The 25,832-nt window shown below is 38.6% G+C and overlaps 1 protein-coding gene across 1 annotated transcript; it reads left to right on the forward strand.

The window, feature by feature from the left end:
* The first annotated feature begins 6,202 nt into the window (after positions 1 to 6,202).
* Positions 6,203 to 14,472, forward strand: LOC120301216 (urotensin-2 receptor-like). The gene is made up of 2 exons (XM_039328122.1): positions 6,203 to 7,376; positions 11,862 to 14,472. Exon 1 carries the CDS (start codon positions 6,227 to 6,229, stop codon positions 7,310 to 7,312), a length of 1,086 nt encoding a protein of 361 aa, XP_039184056.1. The 5' UTR covers positions 6,203 to 6,226; the 3' UTR covers positions 7,313 to 7,376; positions 11,862 to 14,472.
* Positions 14,473 to 25,832: the final 11,360 nt, after the last annotated feature.

Here is a 25,832-nt window from a genome sequence, read left to right on the forward strand (position 1 = left end):
ACATCTAGGATGGACCAGTTAAAAATGTGATCAGTAAAGAATAGATTCAAAGAGTGAGAAAATTGCTAGAGACAAAAACTGAACAGTGAAAAACACCATCAAAACTATCAAGACCTGGGTCATGGCTGTGATATGATATACTGCTGGAATTATTGATTGGACGCAAGATGAACAGGACAATTTGGACCAAAAACAAGAAAACTGCTGGCTGTTCATTATGCATTACATCCTCATAAAGATGTTGATATATTATACCTGTCCTGCAGAAATGGAGACAGAAGTTTACTTGGGGTCAAATGAATTGTCAAAGAAGAAAAAGCACACATTCACTGATTATGTAAAAGACAGCCAAGAATAAGTATTGATGAAAAATAAAATTTGGAACTTACTAAATGTACAGGAAGAAAAATTGAATATTGAAATAATGAAATAAAAGCACAAACAGAATGGTAGTAAAGAAAAGTATTACATGATTAATTTCTACAAAAGTTGAGGGGAAAGTAAGTAAAGATAAAACTTGGCAGTGGTTTTTAAGTAGAACATTAAAAAAAGAAACTGAAGGCTTGATTCTGGCTGTGCAAAAGCATAGTGTAAATTGTACAAAGAAGCAGATCATATACTCAGCTCATGCAAGAAGATTGCACACACTAATCATAAACGATGATCTAACCTAGTTGTTAAAATGATTTACTAGAATATCTGTAAAGATTATTGTGTGCCAGTAATGAAAAATAACCTGAAAATGAACAGGTTAAAATATTGTGGTATTTCTGAACACAGACTGATAAAATTTTGGCTCATTACAAAAGAGATATAACTGTGATTGAAAAGAAGAAAATGTGGATAATTGATGTGACAATACGAGAGGATAGTGGAATGTAGGACAAAGAATTGGAGACGATCACAAATTAGCAAGATCTGAAAATCAAAACTGATTATGACCATGATGGTTCCAGTGCTTATCAGCAAACTGGGTGTTATACCCAAAAAACCAGCACCTAAAAATTCTGCACATTGACAAAAATTTTATTTGTCAATTGCAAAGGCTACACTGCCTGGATCCACATACTACATTGTTATTTAGTTTCTTAGGAAAAGCCTAATGGGTATTAAGGGCAGTATCAGTTAAAGAACTGGAAGCTGTGACTTCATATTGTTGTGAATAGAGAATAATAAATTATATGCCACTCAATTCCTAATGACTTCTCTTAGTGATATCTTCCCTAGGGATTAAATATAGGTGTTAGAAACCAAGGAAATAGGAATGATTTAGGACACAGAGACATGCCCCTTGGTAATCTGGTAGTTAAAAATGACACAAACCACTCATAAACATTTTCTTGAAACATTCTTCCAGAGTAGCTATTTCTTTTTGATAAAATTGAATAAGGACAATAGAACAATGCATAAGAGCATTTTAATATAACACACTACAGTGTTAAGTGTCTGCCTCTTACAAACTAAAAACATTTTCTTCTTTACCTTAACTTTTTAAAACAGCCAGCTTTTTTCCCCAAGGAGCTACAAAAAGGTGCTATATCTCTGACCCTCCTGTTCAGAAGCACCCTTTTGCTCTCAAATCTGAAATGAATCATTTTATTACCAGATGATCAATGAATTTACTGAAAGGAAATGGTTAAGAAAAAGTGTATTTTGTGGCTGGGAGAACCTAAACTTTTGATATCTGAACTCTGCTAGATTTTTTTTTTTTTTTTTTACAAAAGGGACAAAGAACATTCTTGTAACATTGAAGAGCTAACTGCTTGATCACAACATACACTTTCATGGATCATTATCTGCTTCATAAAGTACATGGAGTATATAATACTGTAGTATACACTTTGCTGTGGAGGAGGGAGAAATAATAAAAGGAATGTCAGACATTAATAAAATGTAGAAAGCACAATCAGTACAAATAAACTATACATAATGGCTATTAATAAAAAATGTTGGATGTGATAGACATGCATGCATTGATGAGCTATTTAATGCACAGAGTATAAAAATCCCAGGGCTTTGTTTAACCCATAATAAAAGCTGTTCAAACTTCTAATACATTATAGTATAGCTACTTCACAATGAAAGTGGTCTTTGCAATTCCTTTGCTCAGGAATGACATTAGTGGCAGAATATCCTGAACAGTTTTGACAAATCTTTGCTCAAGACCTCTTATCTTTAAGCCAATATAGTAAAGATGTCATCTGTATATACCAGTTTAAAGACAAAGCAGGAGCTGAGGAAGTGATGTATGGCTATAAAGATAATGTACAGACACTGCCATATTTTGATGGCATTTATAATAATAGAACTCCAATAATTGGAGCCAAAAATTGTTGGTATTATTAGTAAGTCTCATGTAATGAATTTGATAAGTTTTGATATTAGGAATAAAATTGGATCAAGAGTAAATACTGGGTATTGTTTCTGAGTTATTTTATAATATATTCTAGAGATACAACTGAATAACAGGCTCTTATCTCCCTGTTGATTATTTTTATCTAAAACCAATGTTACATAACTGAAAAAAGAAAATAGAGACAAACATCTTACAACAGATACCATGATGAAACCTGCATCAATTGATTGTTGCTGGTCAATTATCAATTATATACCACAATCAGGAATATCCCCAGAACCTAATAATTAAGAATAATTATAAAATAAATTTCTATTCTCCTGCACTCTCCCCCCCACACACACTCCTAAGGGCTGTGAATATATGCATTTTGTTCCAATTAACATTAAACTTCTTTATGTGGATGCACTACTAGTTTAGGTCCAAAGCTTAAAAGTCATAAAGAAAAGTCATTAAAATACTTGGGTATCACCATGAATTCAAATTTTGAATTTAAAACTGTGTAAAAAAAATATTCAAGGAGATATAATATCTTTAAGCTAACATTTTAAAATACTAAGGACGAATAAAGAAATAAAATGTTGCACGCCTTAAAACATATTTTAGTATTTTAGAGAAAGATGTTTCCTCTCTATGTTTCTATGTCTAAAACATAGAGAGGGAACATCTTTCTCTAAAATACTGAAAGAGCCACTTTCAGGGGAAAAATATTGTTGTAGAGTTATTTCAGTGACATATTGGACTGTGTAGGAAATCCAGCATATTTTGTTTTATGAAAAACAGCCCGAAGAGACTGCTTTATTGAACAGCAAAGGACAGATGTTTTATCTCTGAATAAATGATTGTATACCTTAAATTTTTCATAACAGAAAACGAGCAGAACAGCACCCATGCCAAAAATAGTTAATACTCTTCTATGTAATTTTTTTATTATATCCTGATATTTTCACTGACAAAGTAGTAAGTTAGCTTTAGTTACTTTGGAGCAGGCTAGATGTTTGGGGGAAGCCAGTTTGGTCTAATGATCAAGGTACCAGGCTAGAAACTGAGAGTTTGTGAGTTCTAGTTCCACCTTAGGAATGAAACCAGCTGAGTGACTTTGAGCTACTCATTCTCTTTTAGTCCTGGGAAAAAGGTAAGAAGAAACCATATCCAAGAACACTGCAGGGATTTGTCCAAGCAGCTCCCAGGAGCCAAGAGTGACTTGAAGAAATAGGAAACGAAATATTTCCGACTTAAAGTTTCAGGGGACCTAATCAGCCTGGTTAATATTAAGGAGCTATGGGAGAGGCAGTCTAAAATAATAGGGAAATGTCAGGATGCCTCTTTCTGATGGAGCTTTTTAATGCATTTGTACCAAGTGTTTAATTTGCACTTCAGATTTCTGAAAGCTATAGATCTAAGGGAGTAATGTGTATATAGTTATGAAAAGTGAGTCCTGAACTTTGTTGATGTTTTCAAACCGTCACTGGTCTCTCTATCTTTTCTCATATAGTCTGCCCTAAAAGGGTTACATTTGTTTCTCAAGGCTGCAGGCTGGAATAGGCATAACAATTTAGTCATGGTTTAAACAAAAGTGTAATTCTGCCTCAGATTCTTTCAGAATTCAGAAGACAGACTAGATCAATGGTTCTCAACCTGTGGGTCGGGACCCCATTTGGGGTCGAACGACCATTTCATGGGGGTCGCCAAACCATGCTGTCCACCATTTTGTTCCCTTTTCCCTAGCTGTCCTACTCCCTCTTATTGGTGGCCACACCCACTTGGAGGTCACCACAACATGGGGAACTGTATTATGGGGTCACGGCATTAGAAAGGTTGAGAACCACTGGACTAGATGAAGTACACCATTGACGTATAAAGCTAAAGGTATGTCTGCATGCAGCTTTAGAGGTTGAGTTGTCTGTAAATAACCTGGGAAAGATTTCAGGACTACAGTGGATAGTTCAGTGAAGATACTGACATACTTGTTGGAAGCATTAAAAAAAGGCAAATTTCATTCTAGGAATCATTGGGGAAAGAGATGGAAAGTAAAAACTGCTGTAAAGTAAAACTAAAACTGATGTTGTAAAGCCCTTATTCAAATGTACATCCACATCTAGAAAACTCTGTATAGTTCGTCACCAAATTTGGGGGGAAAAGGATATTATAGAGTGGAAAAACACCCAGGAGCAGGAAAACTAATACCTTTCTTATAAGAAAAGGCTAAAACATTTGGGACTCTTTAGCCTGGAAAAAAGAATGACTGAATGAGGACATGATTGCAGTGTATAAAATCAGATGATTGATCAAGACCACAATTGTAATATATAAAATCATTCTCAGCATGGAGGAAGTGGGCAGAGAGAAGCTTTTCTCTTTTCTTAAAATGTTAAGGGCCAGGATCATCCATGGAAGCTGTTTGGAAGGAGATAGGCATGCAGAAAAAAATTCACTATCACCAGTGAGTTTGGTGATAATGGTTAAGGCATCAGGCTAGAAACTGGGAGACTGGGAGTTCTAGTCCTATATGAAGCCTAAACTGAGTGATTTTGGGCCAGTAACTCACTTTCTCACCCCTACGAAGAAGGCAATAGCAAACTACTTCTAAGATCTGAAAACAAAAACTTGCAGGGACTTTTCCAGGTGGCCACCAGACATCATTACTGATTGACTTGTAAGTGTAAAAACAAAGGAACAAAACTTGAATGGCTTTAAAAGAAGGTTGGATACATTCTTGAACTGGTGTGTTAAGGGCTATTTATTTTAAGAATGCTTCTGAGATAGCACTTTTGGAAATAACAAGAGAACGGGAGTAACAGTAAAGGAAGTGTACTGTATGTCAATGTCTCCTGCTTGTTTCTGGTTGGCCACTGTGAGAAACCAAACCTTGGACTAAGATGACCCTTGGCCTAATCCAGAAGAGTTGTTTTCACACGCTTATTGGTGATTTAGAGCCTTTCAAAAATCAAATTATAAGCTTATAAGTCATAAGCCAAACTTAGTTTAAAAGGGTGCTGCTGACAGACTCTAATTTTTGGCTACCATAGCCTCTCCTCCTACAATATGTGATTTGGGCCATCCACTCTCTGTCAGCCAAATTGCAAACCTCAAAGCAAGCTTTTTTATGACGGTGAGGCAGAGATCCCCCTATGCAGCTCCCAAGGGAAAGGTGAATGGCAAATAGGGTTAATGAAATTGAAGAAGGGCTATTTCTAAAGTTGCAGGATCCAATCTGAGTTAGTCACCAGGACCAGAGATTTTATCTTCCGAACTTTCGGGACTTGAACTTGTGCTGGAGCCCATCTTCAGGACACTTCTCTCTAGCAGAGCGTGTGGGATTTATATTGTGCCTGTTGTGTGTAGCTTTTTAGATGCAGATTAGGGAGTTGAGGGCTGGTTATTTAGTTCTTGGCGGTTGTTTCCTTGTGCTGCCAAGCTCTCGCTTCCTAAGTGCTTGATAAACTGGGGTTACATTCCTAAAGTCTCCTAAGTAAACCTACTGCCTTCCCTTCGAGGCCACTTGCTTTCCAGAGGAAGAAGAAGCGAGTCGGCTCCATAAAACACCCACAAGACAATCCCACGAAGCCAAACTTTCCAGGAGCGCAACTGCCCTTCCCGACTGCTCAAGCTTTTGCTCAACTCCGACTTTCAACCCGCTGAAGAAGGAGGAGAAGGAGAAGGCGGCTCGTCTCGGGCGGCCGCTGGAGCAGCAGCAGCAGCAGCCGCGGAACGCGGTGGGGCAGGCAAGGCTCGGGAACGGAGCCAGCCATTGGCCGCCTGGAGCGCCGCCGGGGGAGCGGGAGGCGGTGGCCACCGCGCAGCAAGTTGGAAGAGGCGCGGGGGAGGGGGGGGGGAGAGGCGACTGGTCCCACTTGCTCCGCGCGCGCAATGGAGCGCAACTTGAGCGGCGGGCTTGGCAACGAGTCTTCCCGGGCAGCGTCTGGGAACGGCGGGGAAGCGGCGGCGGCGACTTGGGTTTTTGGCGCGGTCCTCTCCGTCATGTGTGTGGCCGGCGTGACGGGCAACGTGTACACTTTGGCGCTGCTGTGGCGCTCGGGCCGGGGCGCCCGCGGCGCGCCCTTGTCCGGCTCCATTGCCAGCCTGGCGCTGGCCGACCTGCTCTACCTCTGCTCCATCCCCTTCATCGTGGGCACGTCGGTGGCGCAGGACTGGTACTTCGGCGAGCTGGGCTGCCGCTTCCTGCTCAGCCTGGACCTGCTCACCATGCACGCCAGCATCTTCACCCTGACCGTCATGTGCACCGAGCGCTACTTGGCCGTCACCCGGCCCTTGGCCGTGCGCTACCGGGCGCCGCGCTTCCGCAGGCTCACCGCCGGCGCCGTCTGGGGGATCTCGCTCCTGCTGACCCTGCCCATGATGCTGATGGTCACCCTGAGCCAGAGCGGCGACGGCAAGCATATCTGCGCCCCGACCTGGAGCCCCGACGCCTTTCGCCTCTACCTGACGGTTCTTTTCAGCACCAGCATCCTGGCCCCCGGGCTACTCATTGGCTGCCTCTACGCCCGCCTGGCCGCCACTTACTTGGAGTCGCAGAAGAACCCGCCGCGCAAGACGGGGCCCAAGCGCTCCCCCCGCCAGAAAGTCCTCATCCTGGTCTTCACCATCGTGCTGGTCTTCTGGGCCTGCTTCTTGCCCTTCTGGATCTGGCAGCTGGTGTCCCTCTACCACGGTCCCCTGGGGCTGCCACTCCACATCCAGAAGTATATTAACTACCTGGTCACCTGTCTGACCTACAGCAATAGTTGCATCAACCCCTTCCTTTATATCTTGCTGACCAGGAACTATCGCAAGTATCTTCGGAACCAGCACAGGAAGTTCTACCGCTTCACCTCTTCCTTTCGCAAAAAGGGCTCCAACTTGCACTGTTCTTGGAGACGGTCATCCTCTTCGGGCACCCAATATGAGTCTGGGACAGAGGGCCTGGGGATGGCTGTACTGAAGGACTGCAAATGAACTTCCTCTCCCTCTTTCCTGTTGGGAACAGTTTCTAAAGACCATCCAGGTGGGCCTGAGCAAGGTAAGGTTTGTCCAGTGGATGGCCTATTTGGAAATTTTCCCAGGATGAACTAAGAGAACAACTTTATTTCCTTACTTCCGTCTTAAGTATACACAGAATTGTGTTTTATTCAAAATCAGAAGTATATTTTAAACTTAAAAGTGATACAAATTTACTCCAAGTCTTTGGAATAAATTTAAGCATATAAATTATTTTATTCATTAAGATAATTCTTAGTAAGTCTTACCTTATGTAGTATGCTATGGAATGGTAGAAAATTGGAGAGAACAGCTATAATATACCTTAATTATAATACCTTAATTTTTAAAACTTTGGAGTTATATGAATAGGGAGAGATCTTTGCAAATAAATAGATAAATAAATATCATTCTTATCCATACATAGAGATTACTAAGACTATATCCCATATGTCTCAGTTTTGTTGATTTCTTATACATGAATGTTTTAATATAGTAGTTGATTTTAAGGATCATAAGGTAATAATAAAGATCCACAATTTAAATTGCAGTGTTACAGTTACTTGGGATTAAGTACTTTTGAACTGAGTGCATATATACTCAGTATGTATCATTCAGTTTTATGACACGGCTTAATATTTTACATGTTTGTTGATTTGTTCTATAATCTTTCTGAAGAGTGGTGAATCATAGTTTTTTTTTTTACTTTATAGTCAATATATTGAAACCAATAGCTATATCAACTTTAATAATGCAGTGATAATGGGCTAAAGGTTATTGCAGGGTAAATTATTTTGCTAATCTTTTAAAAGAGTAATATTTCAAGAACTCAATATCTTTAGTAAACATTCTACCAAGATACACATATGTATCACTTTGTTCTGGTTTTTCACCATTTATATATCTTGCAACAGTTCGATTCTCCTTGTCAAACACAAATTCTTTGGCCTTGGATACATTAATTTTCAGATCCATACCCCTTGTTTCATACAGTTTAGCTAACATTTATTGGAATCATTTTGATTCTCAGCCAGCAATATAGCATCAGCTGAATATGAAAGTATATGCATATTCATGTCCCCAAACAACAAAAAATGACATTAAAGTGTCATTGCAGGCAATATTAGTAGTACTGTTCTAAATCAGTTCAATGCAAGATGAATCCCTTCTCAATTGACTTTGCTAGCACAAATCACATAGTTCAGTCATGGCGAACCTTTTAGAGACTGAGTGCCCAAACTGCACTTCAAAACCCACTTATTTATCATTGGGTGCCAGGTGGGCATGGCCCACTGGGTGGGCATGGCTGTGGTGGTCATGACAGACTGGGTGGGTGTGGCCAAGGTAGGCGTGGTCACTGCGATGTTGCTCGTGGGGAGCCGGGCAGGGTTGGGGGAGACCCAGGAGGTCTCTGGCAGGTGGGGCTGTGGGCAGGAGGCTCATCCTGTGGGGTGAGGCGAGGCAAGGCGAGGCAGGGCAGGGGTGCCATTGTCGCAGGGCAAGGCGAGGCAGGGGCCAGGGAGGCTCATGCCTGACACCGGCGCATTCTGGGGCTCCACAGCCCACCGCCTCTAAGCTGGACGGCTGGCCAACAGTTGAGGAGGCAATGCAGTGGGTCATGCCCGGGAAAAGGAGAGCATGCGAGGCCAGGAGGGATGGGACGGGGGGATGCATCCGGCCACGTGGGACCTCGACAAGTTGGCAGGCGGTTGGTTGAAGAGGGATGGTTGCCATGTCTGGGGCATGGCGCACGTGCCCACAGAGAGGGCTCTGAGTGCCACCTGTGGCACACGTGCCATAGGTTCGCCACCACTGACATAGCTTAATGGTTTAAGAGGCATGGATACCCTTCTGCTGCAGCTCCAACTGATCCTTATGGCCCAGTTTCATGAACAGGTTCTCTCATCTGGCTTTATGTGACAGCATCTCTAAGAATCACCAAAGACTACAAGATAACCACAGTCACATACCGAACCCTGCCCTGAAATCACTACTGGCGCCACACCTGAAATTTGGAAAGGCACATTTTCAAGAGGGGGGCCCATCCACCCAGGTTTCAGTAAAGCATGTCAGGTTGACCCTTTCATTCACAATCAAGTCATGAATGAGATAAGCTTTATTATACAGGCTGACATAGCATTCGTTGAGCTTATCTGAAAACAAGTGTTCAACTTTTTTAAAAGTTAAGGTCCATCTTTGTTCTTTAAGTAGCCTGCAGGGCTAAATTTGATTTTTAATTAACATCTAGAACAAATGATGGAACCAATATAATTAAAAGATAAAGTATCCTTCAAGCTGAGCTCTCATCCTTGGTGATCCCATGGATACATCCATATAGTTCCTTGGCAACAGTATAGAACTGACTTGCCTCCTGTCTCCTCATAGGATTTTTCCCTGTCCCCCCTTTTAACTCATAGACTTGGTATTTTTTAATTCCTTCCAACCATATCATCATCAGGACCAACCTACTCAGCTCCACAACCTAGATGAGATTAAACAAGTGCTGCCATGTGCTGAGACTATCATTCTTCTCACACTTATTTTCTGTTACATTAATAATTACAACCTGGTGGCAGCTTTTAAAAGATTGTTTGCAGCTGTGTCCAAGGCTTCTAAGCTGTGTCTGGCCCTGCAGATTCTAAGCTTGTCCATCCCCACCTTAAAGGAATAGAAAGCTAACAATCCTTTCACTCGTTTGCTGCCTGTCTAAGGAGTCCAAGCCTTACCTATTACTCTTTTGCCCTTTGCATCTTCCTCCCCCTCATCCCAGCTTGGTCTTTTTCATTCTCAGCTAGCCCCTCCCTCCCTAATTTTTCCTACTTCTGAAATTTTGCAAGCTGATTTTTTTTCTGCCATGCACCTGTAACATGTTCACTTTCTTTCCAGAGCTTTTTCCCCCCAGTTACACTTCTTTCTGTATTTTTCTATGCTGCTTTTATTCAGCCCAAAGGCCTCTGAATTCTTTGTTTTCCTACCTCCCAAGATTTCTTCATATTAAATCCAGAGTTCTCCCCATCACCGATAAAGAACTTTTCAACTTGTAACAATAAATCTCTTTATTCTGATTAAAAAATGATTGTTCATCTTTTCAATATTAGTCATCATTCATTACCACTGATTCTCCTAAACCAAATTTTAAGTGGTCACAGATTACAGGAACACTTGAATTATTACAAAAGTGTTGCTGGCTTCTCCTTATTCATTATTCTCTGCCTTGCTCTTCTTCTTTGATCCTGGTCCTTATAGAACAGGGGTGTCAAACTGCTGGCCCGTGAGCCGGTTGCATCGTGCGGAGGTCGTGTCCACCCCAGCTCTGGCAATGAAAAAAAAGTTGCGATACGTCACGACACGTCACATGATGTGCCGAGTTTAACACTCGTGTTATAGAACAATCAAAGGAGAAAGTCTCAGTCAAAACAAATACTGTAGGTGAAGATCTCATTATTTGTTACCAAATGCCTATAGTTTCCATTGTCCATTATCAACTAAGAGATTGCCAGGTTGAAGGATCCATCTGGATCCTTCATAATATTCTTGGACATGTCACCCATTTTTCTGTTTCCTTCTATTCTTATTCTGCCACTGCTCTTTCTGTCTGTTACGCTACTTTTTTTTTTCCTCCAGTACCGTTACCAGAAAAATGATGCTGATCACTTTTCTTCTTTGTTGACTTATACTTTAATGGTTTGTGTTCTGTGCAATTATAGATGTGCTACATATCTTGGTTTTTCTGAAGACTCTAGATCACTGAGGAGATCAAAGACAATTTTAAAAAGAATACAGATTTTGGTGAAGAGGAAAATTGATGAGTGACTGATACCGAGTTCCTGAAATTAGACTTAATGATGCAAATTGGTTTCTGACATAGCAGTCCTGAATAATTTGAAATCCCTGAGTCATAGCAATATTTCTTTTAAAGTCTGCTTAGTACTAACTTATTTCATAAATATATTCTGGAGAGTTATATTTATAAGTCTTTGGACCTATTTTTATGTGTTTATCTTTAATAATCTAGCATGTGTTTGTTTTTATTATTTTAATTATGTAATGATACATTTGGAAAGGGTGTAAATTTGCATCTATTCCCTTCCCCTTTTTTTGCCACCAACCAGCAGCTGTCCAGTGAATCAGGATGGCCATTTCGAACTAGCCCCATGCTGCTAAGCTTCTCTCTTACTAGAAATCAAGAAGAAGCAATTTAGATTTTTCTTCCTGACGGAAGCCGCAGCAATCAAATGCCTGATCACCTGCTGATCTTCTTATACTGAAATATAGAGCTGCATGGGGCTAGATGGAAAGTGGCAAAACTGGCTGTGATATGCGCTGTTTACTGTGGAGTCTACATAGAGGCGATTTTAAAGATAATTTTATCTATTTGTGATAACATTGACCTTTGTGGTGAGCAGTTTTCAAAGTGTCTTACCAAGAAGAATGGTGTTGAAACAATCCTTGTGAAAGGATGCATCCCTTTAGTGTGTTGACTGTAGGGTGACACCCTAACATAAAGCTGTTATATTATATTTTCCAGGTGAAGGAGACATCTTTAAGGTCGTGCTGATGAACTATGACATAGCCAAGTATTTGATAGATCATAGGCTGGGCTGGTCAATCCTCAACCTGCATGTAGCCCATTACACTGTATGCCACCAAAGGACTGTCAGCACGTCATTCAACACCATCAGACTGCAGGACCCAGGTCAAATCCAATGCTTTCAAGATGTATTTATTTAAAAAAACAATGACTCTCCAACAATTTATCACTTGTAGGAACCTGTTCTGAAAAGTGGACGCAGTTTAAAAATGTCATCACTCAGACTGCAACAATGGTAGTAGTGATACTGAAAACCTGGGTGCACCAAGATTGGTTTTAATGAAAACCATGAGGCCATTTCAGCAGCCCTCCAGGCTGAAACAAAACCTATGCAAACTGGCATTTATCATCTGTCTCAAAGAGAAAAAACTTTGAATATCTATAGTCCAAAGTAGAGGAGAAACTGCAAGAAATGCAGGATGAGTGGTAGCAGAGAAAGCCTGCTGAGCAGATGGAATGCTATGCAGACATGCATGCCACCAGAGAGTTCTTCAGCACCATAAAAGCAGTTTATGATGCTTCTAAATCAGGATGTTCCCACTTGCTGTCATCTCCTGGAGTTGAACTGGGTGGATGATCAGGAAGAACTGAGAACTACTGGGCTGAGCACTTTTCCAAACTATTAAACAGTTGATCCTGATGTCTTACAACAGAAGGGTGCCTAAGATCTGCCTCCTTCTGCTGATAAGATCAAGAAAGTGATTTTACATATGAACTCAAATAAAGCAACAGGGCAGGATAGAATTCCTGCTGAAATCTACAAAGCCCTCAGATTCTTTATAGATATTCCAGTATGTGGGTGTAGGATTATACACCCGAGCTACAGATATTCACCACTATTGGATTCCAGTACATCTTGGCAGATGTCTGGTTCATAGACAAGATGCCTGAAGACTTCTGTGATGCCTTCATTGTGGCTTTCTATAAAACTGATAGAAGCAAATCAGACTGTGGAAAGTACAGGGTATTCCAATGCTGTCCATCACAAGCAAGATTTTTGCCTGCATTCTCCTCTACAAACTTGTCACTGTCTTGGAAAGGAGCCACTCAGGGATACAGTGTGGGGCTAGAACATAGTACAGCAGACATGGTGTTTACCACGAAACAAATCCATCAAAAGTGCATTGAACAAACAAACTTCTTCATTCTGTCTTTATTGACTTGACAAAGGCATCTGACACTGTAAACAGGAAGGCTCTCTAGAGTCTAGACCATCCTGAAATGTTATGGATGTTCAAGGAAATTCATGAAGTTGATGGAATGACTGGACAGATCTTTTACAATGGTAATACATCAGCTGCATTTGCCATTTCCAATGGGTGAAGCAAGGTTGTGTGTTAGCTACAGTCCTGTTCAATCTATTCTTCACTTGCATATTATTACATGCCATCCAGGGTCTCTTTGACCTCGTTGCTTGAACACATAGATGAAGTGCCTCCATAAGTCATTCAAGAAAATGTTTTTGCTGATGACTGTGCTCCTAGTGCACAAAGCAATGGCTGAGAGTTGATACTGAATAAATTCTCAGACACTGCTATGCCTTTGGCCTATCTGCCTGAAAAAAAGCTGGTAATTCTATCAAACTGTGCCAAATAACAACCCCATTGGTATTTGAACCAAAAATCACTGTTGATGATATCCAGCTGATAAATGTAAGAAGTTTCAAATACTTGGGAAGCAAATGATGGGTCTTTGGAAGAAAATATGGACTCCAAAGGCCAACCATATTCTGTAGTAGGATGCTCAATCAACACAATATCCATATCTTCACAAATCTGAAAGTCCACAGAGCTATGGTTATCTATGTTCTATATGGATATGAATCCAGGATTCTGTATCAATGACAGATCAAGCATCTGGAGAAATTTGTTGGAAGGCATGTCTCCAGCCTGGAGGTTTTGGATCACAGCATTGAGTTCCTAGTATCAGAGCCCAGATATGATGGGTGGGAAATGTCATTAGAATAGACATACCCTGCCAGTTGCTCTCTAGCCTAGTGTATTGGAGACTGGAAAGAGACCTCAGGGTCATTACATATGTACTACATGTGCTATGAAGAAGCTGTGAAGGAAATCCTATACAGCTGTCATATTCAGCCAAAGAACTAGAAGCTATGGCTGCTGACACAACTTGCTGGCGAGCCCTGTGTTATGAAGCCAGCTTTGACTAGACAACCATTAGTAGTACCACAGAACAATATTCATAGCTATTACAGTGGACTTCCAGTGTCCGTTGTGCTACATTCTGCATTGCCACACTGCAGAACCATCTCTTGAGTTCCCAGATGAATTGTACAACAGTATGTCTTCTTCAAATCTGAAGACCTCTCTCTGTCTCTCTCTCTGTCTCTCTCTGTCTCTCTCTGTCTCTCTCTCTCTCTCTCTCATCTATCCATCTTCCAAGTCAATTTCATGATACATGAAGCAGTCCTTCTTAAATGATGTAATTGGTTTGCTTATGAGTGCCATTGTATATGGCAATTCACCAAACTATGTTGAAATGGTATTGGAAAGAAAATGGGAACATCTGTGTTTGCTGTCGTGTGTGAAGATTGTGGTATATGACTTAGAATAAATTACTTCAAGGACATGACTTGAGATCCATTGATAACTAAACATAAATTGTTTTGCAGAATTATAAAATATAAAGATACATATCTTTCAGCACAACTAACAGTCCAGCTGCCAATAACAGTTTCTGGAAACATGTCAAGGGTAGCCTCGTATCAAACATATTGTAGTAACCAAGGAGAGGCTGATCCTAGGTGTAAAAAAAAAAAAACTCTTGCCAAATTTAACAGCTTCAGAAGGGTTGCAGCTGGTCTATCTGATGTACTTCTGCAAAAGTGTTTCCTGGCATATAGCGCTGTCTGCAAATCCACTCACAGCTTAAAACTCAAGGAGTTCTCCCAGGTTGCAGTGGCTCATTCAGGAGAAGTGCTCTCTGTTCCCAAACAGTCTCAATCCACAAGTCCTCCAGTGGTGGGGAGAGAATTGTGATATCTTTATGCCTGCAGTCATTTTATTCATCAGTATCTGTGCATGCAGATAAAACATAATGTATTCCTTATTTCTTAGGTGTGAAGTAATAACTAGCTACAGGAATATCTTGTTTCATTTTAAAAATAAATGGTTTGGGTAGGCTTTTTGAATGTTCATTTCCTTTCTTCCTGCATGATCCTTTGTTGGTTGAAACTTGTTCTTTATTACCAGCTCTACTGATTTGTCTCCTGTTCCATCGGAAAAGAAAATACAAGCTGTTTTAAGTATATATGGAATATTTTATCTTGATCTGCAAAGGGGCACCTTTTAACTTATTGTATTTCTCCTGATGCTTTGGTTTTGTTTTTGTTTTTTTTTCAGAAAAACAGGGAGGTGGCTTTGAATTATCTTTCCTCCTTATTTAATGTAAAACACTTTGTTATTAACCAATTATAGAAAGAATATATTTTCATTGACTATATGATGTTTTAGAATGTATTGATTTATTGATGGAATGTATATGGCTACCCATTTCACTAGAAGTGACTCTGGAAGGAAAGCATTGTGTTCATGATGTTCTCTTGATCTGTTTGGGTCAGATGAAATAACCCTCGCTCATCAATTATTTCATATTCTGGGTTTCACTAAAGGAAACCTCCAAACAGTTTAAGATGTTTCGGATGAGGAACTGCAAGAGCCAAGCCTCCTAGAGAGCAAAAACTGGATGCCCACTAGATGGCAGCAGAGAAACAACCCAAACACTAACATCTTGTTGCACCCTTGTGGTTGTTTTAATACCTGCAAGCCAAAACTAATAACCCTACCCTTAAAATTTCCTTGAATAAATAAAACAAAAAATATAGGTCCTAAAATAGGGTGAGTATAATTTACAAAAAAAGAAGAAGAAAAAACTTGCATCCAACCAAAGCAAAAAAAGGGCATTTTTTCATACATTTTTCACCATCAACCCAGCTGCTCCATTAATATTTTTAGTTTAGCTTTGTAAATGAAACTTAAAAATTATCGGAACCTAAGTGTTTATAGTAATCCACTCAATAAGAGTGAAGACCATGTTTATAATTAATACCACATGAACCACCTGGTAAAGTCATTTGCTGAGTTTACCATTGCTTCTGTCAACTCTCCCTGCAGTCATACCAGCCCTTGTTTTCTTGCCTTGCATATTAATTGCTCCTCTCCTCCCTTTCAATTGCTCATTGTTAATTTGATATTTGAACTTCTTCAAGACTGCAGCTGTGTAATTTTCCAACAAAGTATATTTCATTCCATTGCCTTTATTATTTATTCATATATTTATTTGAATTATGTATGTGCTGCTTTTTAATAATGTAAATTCTCCAAAAGAATCTTAGGAGAATTTCAGCAAGAAAAAAAAAACAAAAAAAAATATTGTGGGAAAAACATTCGAAAAATCTCCAAAGATTTCAACCTCCCAGAACAGCGGGTGGCAATGGCTTTTGGAGACTAGAGAAGTGTCTAACTAAACAGAGTTCTGTGTTGGTTGTTTCTTGCTTGGACTATACCCACAATAAACAGAGTGGAGTCCCAGATAGTGGTTTCCTTATTGTACTGCTGTAGGGAAAAATAGGAGGGGTAGCATTATGAATGCTGTCTAAAGTTCCCAAATAAAAGATGGGTTATAAATCCAATATATAAATAAAGCAGGAAACTATAAAGCTTTCTGCTGCAATCCAGTGCTTTTCTATTCAATATGAAATCCCAGTGACTTTAGCAAAATTTATTCTCCAATAACTGTATCCCAGATTTCACTTTTATTTAACACACAGCAGAATCTTTCTACTGCTGTTATCTTGAATCTACCTCAGATCTGCATGGAAATGTCCAGTAAGAGCTTTACTTTCATAGCTGCAAACCCAAATATTAAAATTCATAAAGCAAAAACTGTTTTCTGGAATTATTGTTCATTAATACATGAAGTGGGATGTTCTAAGGAACAGATGTTTAATCTTTACTTCCATCAGGACATGAACAATAAAGTCAACAGAGTTAGGATGAGATTTATTTCCAGTGCTTCTCAGTCTTGGCCATTTTCAAATGTGTGGACTTCAACTCTCAGAAATCCCCAGCCAGCCTTGTTGACTGGGGAAAATTCTGGGAATTGAAGTCCACACATCAAAAAATGGCCAAGGTTGAGAAATACTAATATAGAACATTCTTGCACATACAAGGAATGTTCTGTATCTGAAACCACCTTACTTGCATTCTTAAATTGGAAGTCTGAATTCTTAGGGTTTTAACACTTAATAGAAGAAATAGGCGGTGCGGGGTCAGGATGACAACACTGAGTGGCTGGCAGCCTTTCTATCTTGCAGCAGTCAAGATAGTGATGTGGTTGGTGCTATTCAAAGGGATGATTTTTTTTTTTCTGGGATTTGGGAAGGTTCTTGAATTTTTATCCTTAAATAAAGCTTTCACTTTGTAAAAATTTTGCCCAAAGTAATGGAAAATTAAATTCTGTTTTTCAGCAGTTAGCCATTGAAATTGATAAATTTGAAGGAGAAGGAGGTTGAGAGCCATTTACAGTTTATTAGTCTCAAGATGTCCACATAATAAAGGACAAACAAAATGTTTTCACCTTAAGAAATTCTGTGCTGTGCAAATGTCCAGCACTTTCAGTACCAAACCAGCAACTTACCATAAGGATCAGAACTAACACTGAACAGTTTTAAAAGAAAAAAAAAAGAATGGAACTGCATTAATCCATTGTGGCATTGATATTTGTAGCAGACTAGCACCATAATGTAATCTGCTTGGAGCATTATATTTTCTTTTTGTTTTGAATGGAGGTATTTTGTATATTTAAAATTGAAAAGGGTCCATTGCTGAGTTGTTAGATACCACTTTTCAGGCCCTACAAGGATAGCAGCATCAGCTTCTCTGGCAAGCTGCTGTAGTGACCCATTGAAAAAGGCTGTAGGCTTGGTTCAGGACAATATGAAATTGAATCCATATCGATTGTTAGATTGGTTTTCCTTGCTGTTTTTTTTTTCTTGGAAGCTGCATTAATGGCATAGAGAAATGGGGAAAACATTAACATTTGTTGAAAAAAAATAGAGCTGTGTCCTTTTCTCTCTGTAGATTAAATTCGGAGATTTATGCTTGTTAATTTTTTGGCCAGGAAATGTCTTGTTTTGGTTCCTATGCATACATAGACAGAATTTTTTGGTTTTGGTTTAGATAAGTTGCCAATATTTTTTTTTTTAACTTTTGCGGTGTGACTGCAGCATGGTTTTTGTCTGCCAAGATAATATCAAAATAGCAAATTGGACAAATACTGCAGCGCTGCTCTAGTTTCGCTAACTGATAAATAAGGATAAGGCATGTGGTGACCTCCCAAGCAGCTGGTCGCCTTTAAAATAATTGACAATCATATGGAAAGGAAATGCATTCCAGAGACTGCCATGCCTAGAAGCAGCAGGAAGAAGGCGTGTGAAGTTGGTATGACAGCCAATCTGGGCAGAAGTGTACTTGCAACATATTGCCCCTTTCAGATTTGGAAATCTCGTGGTTGTCCAGTGTCCAGAAAAAAATAAGCTTCTTTGTGTTGAGAAGACTTATTATACAGAATACCTGTACTAAGCAAGAAAAGTTGTACTGCTCCAAAGGAAGTCTTAATTAATGATCAAGGTGGCACCATGGTTAAAGTGCAGTATTGCAGGGAAACTCTGCCCACAGCCTAGAGTTCCATCCTGACAGGGCTCAGAGTTGACTCAGCCTTCCGAGGTCAGTAAAATGAGGACACAGATTGTTGGGGGCATTATGCAAATAATGCTTTTTACATTGGAAAATGCCCAGAATATACTGTAAAGTGCCATGAGGCAATATATAAGTCTAAATGCTATTGCTCTAATGAAAAATAATGCATACTTCGATATAATGTAGGTAATTTCAGTAATATAAATGTATGGTCTTGTAGCACAGATGTGTGTTACTAAAGGTTTCCGCCTTTATTTTTGCCCTATGGGAGATTAAACAATCTCACAGAAGATAAATCAGATGAAAATTTATTAGAAAAATAAACTGTAAAAAAAACCGTTTGAATTTTAAATATCCAAAACAGCTATATTCAAAACAAAAAGAAAATATAACACTCCAAGCAGATTACAATATGGTGCTTCTCTGCTATAAATACGAATCTTCACAGCAGAATCTTCAAATGGATGTTGCAGAGCTTTCCATTTGTTACAATTCATCATAACATCATGATTACAAACAATGTGTTCAGTGTAAAAAATGGGTAAAAGTTGAAATTAATCAGAATTAATTAGCTTGTAGAGATATTTTTTTTTAAAAAAAAAAAACTTGACTTAGTACCACAGTGAAACATAAAACAATCTAAATGCCAACCCTTTCCAGAACATGTACAGTTTCCTACAGAACAAATATTTTTTCTTAAAGGAAAAAGTCTTCGATTCCTTTTAACTACTCTTCCCTTTTTCTTGGAAATTCAGAACTTTCTGAATTCCTGGTTCAGAACTGGGGCCGGTAAGGAAGGCTGTACTTTTCTCACCTTCAATTCAGAGTTACTGCATAAATTCTGTATCAAGATTTAAAACAACCAAACTCTTTCTATTGTCTCCCAGAGGGATGATGATGGTGAGGATATTTGGGTAGTGTATGGACAAAGGACACCTGTTTCTTGTGAATGTATATTGAGGATTTGAGCCTGTCCAGCAAACAGGTAAGCTTCATTCACAATAGCTACGCTTGCCTTACAGTCTTTTCATGTTTGAAGCTCTTGGATTTGAATTCTCCCCATTTCTTACAGAGGGAAAAGTGGATTGCTGCAAGAAGTCTTTTGATATCTTTGATAAGGAACTTTGCCAAGGCACTGTCTGTCTAGAAGCAACCCAAATTTCAGTATTTAGCTTGTGCAAGGTTTTTTTTTTTTTAGCCTTGTTACAGGACAGGTAGGTTAACCTGCTTGAATGACACATACCAAGGCCGTGAGTGCAGATTCTGCCTCTTAAGACACCAAGAAGGATAAAGCTGTATTCTAATTATCCCGGAAAAGACCCAGTGGAAACCACTGCTAAATATGGTAACCTGATACAAATAAAGCTAGAATGAAAATGTCTATTATACTATTAGAAAGAAAGAGCTTTAAAGATACACTCTACATAGAGTTAAAAATATATTTTGGCATAATGCAAAATATTTTCAAGCTTTTAGAAAGTATCAAAACTTTGTGAGGAACGCAGAAAATTAATTCTTTCTTATCCTTTCCATCCATTTTGGATATTATTGACACTGAGACATTGCACCGGTAGCTGACACCCAAATGAAATTCTGAGCTGATGAGACTCTGTGCCATAGGGTTATGCCAGAATCAACAAGTGATTATACTAAAATAGCAAAGAAAATTTGCATGATTAGCTTGAGTAGCATCAGAGTTTCACTGTTATTACTGTGCTGATCAAAAAGATCAAATGACTCTATTAAAGTTTTTTAATACTTAAAATTGTAATTATAAAAGGGATCTATTGGACGTCATTAAAGAGAGATTATAATAACAGGCAATTATTACTTTTCCACCATTTCAAATGGATTATATGCAGAATGAAATTTAAAATAATCCTGAGATGTTTTCTGTATGGGCTTATATGTAAAACCATGTATAAAAGCATGTGTCTATTTTATTACAGTTACACAGGTAAGATAGTCCTGATCTTAGGCAGCATGACAAGAGAGATATGTGGCAGTTCTGAGAGCAAGAACAAATGCAAAAGAAAAGCATTCAATGTGGGTTGTGTAATTTCAACTATCTTGTTAACATTTTCATAGTGACATAAATCAGCATTAGGCATTTAAGCAGCAAATTATCAGTGGGTACCAAATTATTACAGGGAATAGAATGCTTCTACTTTAACTTCATCTGGTTGTAACCTGAGCATGGTCAAAGAAAGAGCTTTAAAGATACACTCTACATAGAGTTAAAAATATATTTTAAAAGAAGAAAAAAAATATAAAGGTCCATTAAAAAAAGAATTATCCTTCCTCCCCTGCAAGTATAATCAATATTAACAGATTATATATATTTTTTAAAAAATCATCTCCTCCATCCCAAATACCAAAAGTCCATTAAGAAATAACAATTATAAAAGTTACATTAATAAAACCACACTGAATCCTTCATTTTAAGTTTATATCACATTTTTTATTTAAACAAATCCATTTCATTTTAAAATAAGCAAAATTATTAAAGCATCACATCCAATCATTAATAACCATCTTCATAACAAAAATCCTTAAAGCATCATTATATTAATCAATTAAAATCCATTAAATGTCACTGAAACTAGCAGATCATTTATATTAATCCTGACCAAATAAACCAATTTTGAATTCTTTTTTTCCTCCCAAAAATCTTTAACTTCCTCAAAGTCCAAATATTTAATTTTTCATAATCTCTATATTTTTCCTCTCAGAAGTGTTGGCATCCTTTTCATGACTCTTTTGTGATTTCAGTGAACAAAAATTATTGTCACTCTTCATGTTCTCACTGTCACTTCTCACAAAATCTTTGACAGTTCCAACTAGTCCTTTTCGGTAAATCCATTATAGAGAAGACATCCACATCACTCTTCTGGTTTGATGTTTGTTAAGGCTTTTGTAATTATAATAAATCAGCATCAAGTTCCATTTGTAAATCCATTATTCCATCTCTTTCTTACAAGCTATCATTTTAAAATCCATATTCAATTCAATTTGGGCTTTATTTAATGGAATTTTCTCCTCATCAGTATCATCTTTCAGTTTGATAAGAGATAGCATTATAACTATAGCTTTAGACCATTCATCAAAAATTTCCTTTAGAAGTCCACTGATACATTTAATTACCTTCTAGTGCTCTCTAGTGTCCAACCTTCAAAGTCATCTTATTAGCTGTTTAAAAAAATTCCCAAGAAAAAGGATTATTTTAATTAACTTCAAAGTCTTTCTTTAATTCAGATCCATTTGAACCTTTAATCCGTTTAAAACTTTCTAAAATTGGCACTCTACTTTTGCTGTATATTCTGGAAAAAAATCTTACAAAACTTCAAACTCATAATTTTCTTTTACCCAGCAAGTACAAACCAACTTGCCGTTCTAAAAGTTTTCAATCTTAACAGTTCTTTTTAAAAAAAGAATAAATTTCAAAGAATTTTCAGTTTTAACAAGCAGCAAAAGGGAAGAAAAGGAAATGCAAAAGTGATTTTAAAAAATGAAGTTTGATCAAACCTTGACTCCATATAAAGCTACATTGATGGCTCTGAGCTTATTGGAATCCCAGTTGTTTGCAAGAGACTGCAAAAACATCAGTTTCTGCCCTCTGTTCACAAAACAACCCATCTGTGTGGAGTACTTGTAGGCGATCTCAAATAAATTTCTCCTTCCTCCAGAGAGAATTTGGCATGGATGCAGCATCCAACTGCCTGTGGGCTGTAAGGTCCCCTGCTATACAATGGGGCATTCTTCACTGGAAGCTTTTCTCCTCTTGTATTATGACAATAGGTTGGAGAAAATAACTTCGTGTAAATGCCAGAATGAACAGGAAAGGGACCTGCAGATATCCCAGAGCCAAAGTAGACGTGAATAGGGCAGTCAGTTTTGGAAGTAAAGCCTGTCACATAAAATTAATGCTCTCACTTTTACAGTCTTTTGGCATAGAGGAAGAAAGACAGTAAGAGATAAAGAAGCAGAGCGGAAAATGCAGAATGGAAGATGCAGGGCAAATAGTATGTATGGAGAGGGAGAGAAGGCAACAGATATCTAGTGATTAAAACCGAAGCAATTGACTTGAGTAGTGGAAGGGGTTCTCTCCTAGGTAGGGCAAGCAGCACCTCTCTCCATCCAGTTTCACGCTGAGGAGGATTTTTCCAATACAAATAGAAAAAGATACTGCTTCATTCTCATTGCTAACTCTAGCATTTGACTCTAACCATTAGCACATATTCTTACTCTGCATATGTATCAGTGACATCACAGAATTGCAGAAAACTGAGCACATCATATGACTGAGTGTACTTTCAAATATTAACATTTTACCATTAAAAGAATTGTAGCATGTGAAATAAAACTTTTAAGTCAGCAACATTTATTTTGTATTTATTTATATCACACCTCCATTATTTTTATGAATAACTTAAGGTGGCGAATATCCAACACATCTTCCTCTTCTATTTTCCCCATAACAACAATCACAACCCTATGGGGTGGGCTGGACTGGGCTGGGCTGGGCTGAGAAAGAATGACTGACCCCAAATCACCCAACTGGTTTTCATGGCTAAGGTAGGACTTGAACTCACAGTCTCCCATTTTCTAGCCTGATGTCTTAACCATTAGACCAAACCAGCTCCCAAAATGAATGGTGAATAAAAATAAACATTTTTGCTTGCTTCACTAAATATATTCTATATAGAGCATCAATTACATAGTAAGAGAGTCAGTTAAATTATACATAGATCTTGGAATAGTTCATAGTTGTTTGCATATGCCAAAGGAATTTACGTCAATCAGACATGGATGATTGTAATGATAATTATGAGACAATTTAATTCTTCTCTGGAAAGCAAATTAAATTCTGTTTAGAAAACAATTTTCTCATTAGTGCTTGAGTGGAAGATCTGTAGTGAAAGCCCTAATCTTGTCAGAAAATGAGAGACCATTCAGAATATATAATGTACATTTCCTTGATATTTATTATGCTTCGCTGCAGGCAGAAAAAAACGGGACAGACAATAAAAACTATGAACAAAGTGGGAAGAAAATGCTCATGTGCCAGTAAAAAAAACTTTTTTTCCTTAACAGTTCAATAGATTTTTGACAAGATCTTTATCAAGGATTCTTCATTTGCTGACTGAAATATGTTGATTAGAAGTCACTGTCCCCAACAACTGCAAATTTTCTGTTTGAAGGTGGCAACTACAAGCATATCTTTAAGGGGCTTCGAGGTTGAAGCACTTTTTGATTGACTTCTCATTGACCAAAATGATGGTTGAAGTGATCTAGCAAATGTGAAGGTATTTCTTGAGTGATCTGCATATAGGTAGTAATATTTGACTTATGATCACAATTGAGAATGGAGCTTCTGCCATTAAGCCAACGGCTCCCAACCTTTTCTATACCCCGCACCTCTAAAACACTTCTGATATATTCTCGCACCCCTTACGAAAGTTTGAAATAACGGCATATACATAACATATACATAACATAGTGTATATGTTATGCATATACACTATAATTTTGAAAACCCAAATTTTCACACCCCCTGGAATATCGTCTTGCACCCCTGATTGGGAACCCTTGCATTAAGCAATATGACCATTCAGGGAATTGTGCCTGATTTTACAAGCTTTTATTGCCACAGTCATTAAGGAAAACATTGCGGTCATTAAGTAAATTCAGCTCCCCTCACTGACTTTGCTTGTTGGAAAACGCCTGGGAAGGTTGTAAATAGTGATCACATGACCCTGGGATGCTGCAGCCGTTGTAAATACATGGTTGTCAGTTGTCAGGATTCTGATCATGTGACTATAGGGATGCTGCAACGGTTATAAGCACAAGGACTAGTCATAAGTCTTTTTCAGCACTGTTGTAATTTTGAACAAACACAAATGAATGGATGTAAGTTGAGGACTACCTGTTAAGTAATTTAACTTTGAATCCTGACCTAGAAATCAGAAATCTGTGAGTTCTAGTCCCATTTTAGGCATGAAAGCCAGCAGGGAGACTTGGGCCAGCCACTCTCTCTCAGCCCAACCAAGCTACCTCACAGGGTTATTTTTTTATAGGAAAATAGGAGGAAAGAGTATTAGGTATGTTTTGCCACTTGGGAGTTACATATAAAGTAGCAAAGATGGGATAAAAATCAAATAAAAATAATAAAACTTGCTCAGAGGTTTTCAGGGGTGGGTTAGGGAAGAGAATAAAATAGTTAACATTGGAAAATAAATAAATATATGCTCTTAGAATTCCCTCTCAAAGGAAGACAATTTTCGTATAGCCAATGGAAATCAAATCAGACAGCTTTTGCTGTAATAAAAAAAGCTAGTTGGTGGGCTAGATAGGGTGGTTAAAAAGGAATATTGTGTGTTTGGCTTTCTCATAGAATGTATGTACTGGAGATGATTTTACAGATTGTCTAATACAAGTCCTGTTCAATCAGAAACTCACCGAACCATTCTTGGCAGTGATCATCCAGAATTCTTTGTGTCAGGGCATGCCATATTTGTTAAAATTTAAAGCTGATGAGTATTCAAACATCCAACATTTAAGAACTGTTGTGTGAAAGGTGTTTCACAGGAGTAGCAAAACTTTGTAAATACACAAAAAGTTAAAATATCCCTCATAAATGACAGAATGCAAAGTAATAAGTTTAACTCACAGTACTTTCCTATATAGCTTGATTAGAAAACTTTTCCCACAATTAAAGAATATACAGTCTAAGACAGGGCTTTTCAACCAGTGGTACGGGTACCACCTGTGGTACATTGGCACCTGGCAGGCGGTACACGATCATCCTAGAAAAGTGGTAGTGGGAGAAGGGAATGAGCTGAACCAGTGGCAGCACCGCACAAGCCTGAGCGAGAGATGGCTGGAGCTGCAGGGCTGTCAGGCCTCAGTGGAAGCGCCAGGCTCCAGCTGGAGCTCGGCGCTGATCCTGGTGCTTCTGCTAAGCCCTGAAGAAGCACCAATCAGCTGTAAAGCAGCACTGATCCTAGTATTTCTGCTAAGCCCAGAAGTGCTGATCAGCTGGAATGTTGCAGCATCTCCAGGGTCTTGTGATTTACATTCAGATGCTTGGCAACTGATTCATATTTATGACGGTCACTGTGTCCCAGGGTCATGTGAAGTGACCAAAACCTGCTTCAACCACCCAGCAGACGGGGGGGAATAAAAACCA

The sequence above is a fragment of the Crotalus tigris genome, unplaced genomic scaffold (genome assembly GCF_016545835.1).
Source record: "Crotalus tigris isolate CLP2741 ecotype Arizona unplaced genomic scaffold, ASM1654583v1 scf7180000024370.6872682, whole genome shotgun sequence".
NCBI classification, from domain to species: Eukaryota; Metazoa; Chordata; class Lepidosauria; order Squamata; family Viperidae; genus Crotalus; species Crotalus tigris.

Excerpts from the sequence above, each read along its gene's own strand:
- LOC120301216 (XM_039328122.1), top strand. The coding sequence starts at position 6,227 with ATGGAGCGCAACTTGAGCGGCGGGCTTGGCAACGAGTCTTCCCGGGCA.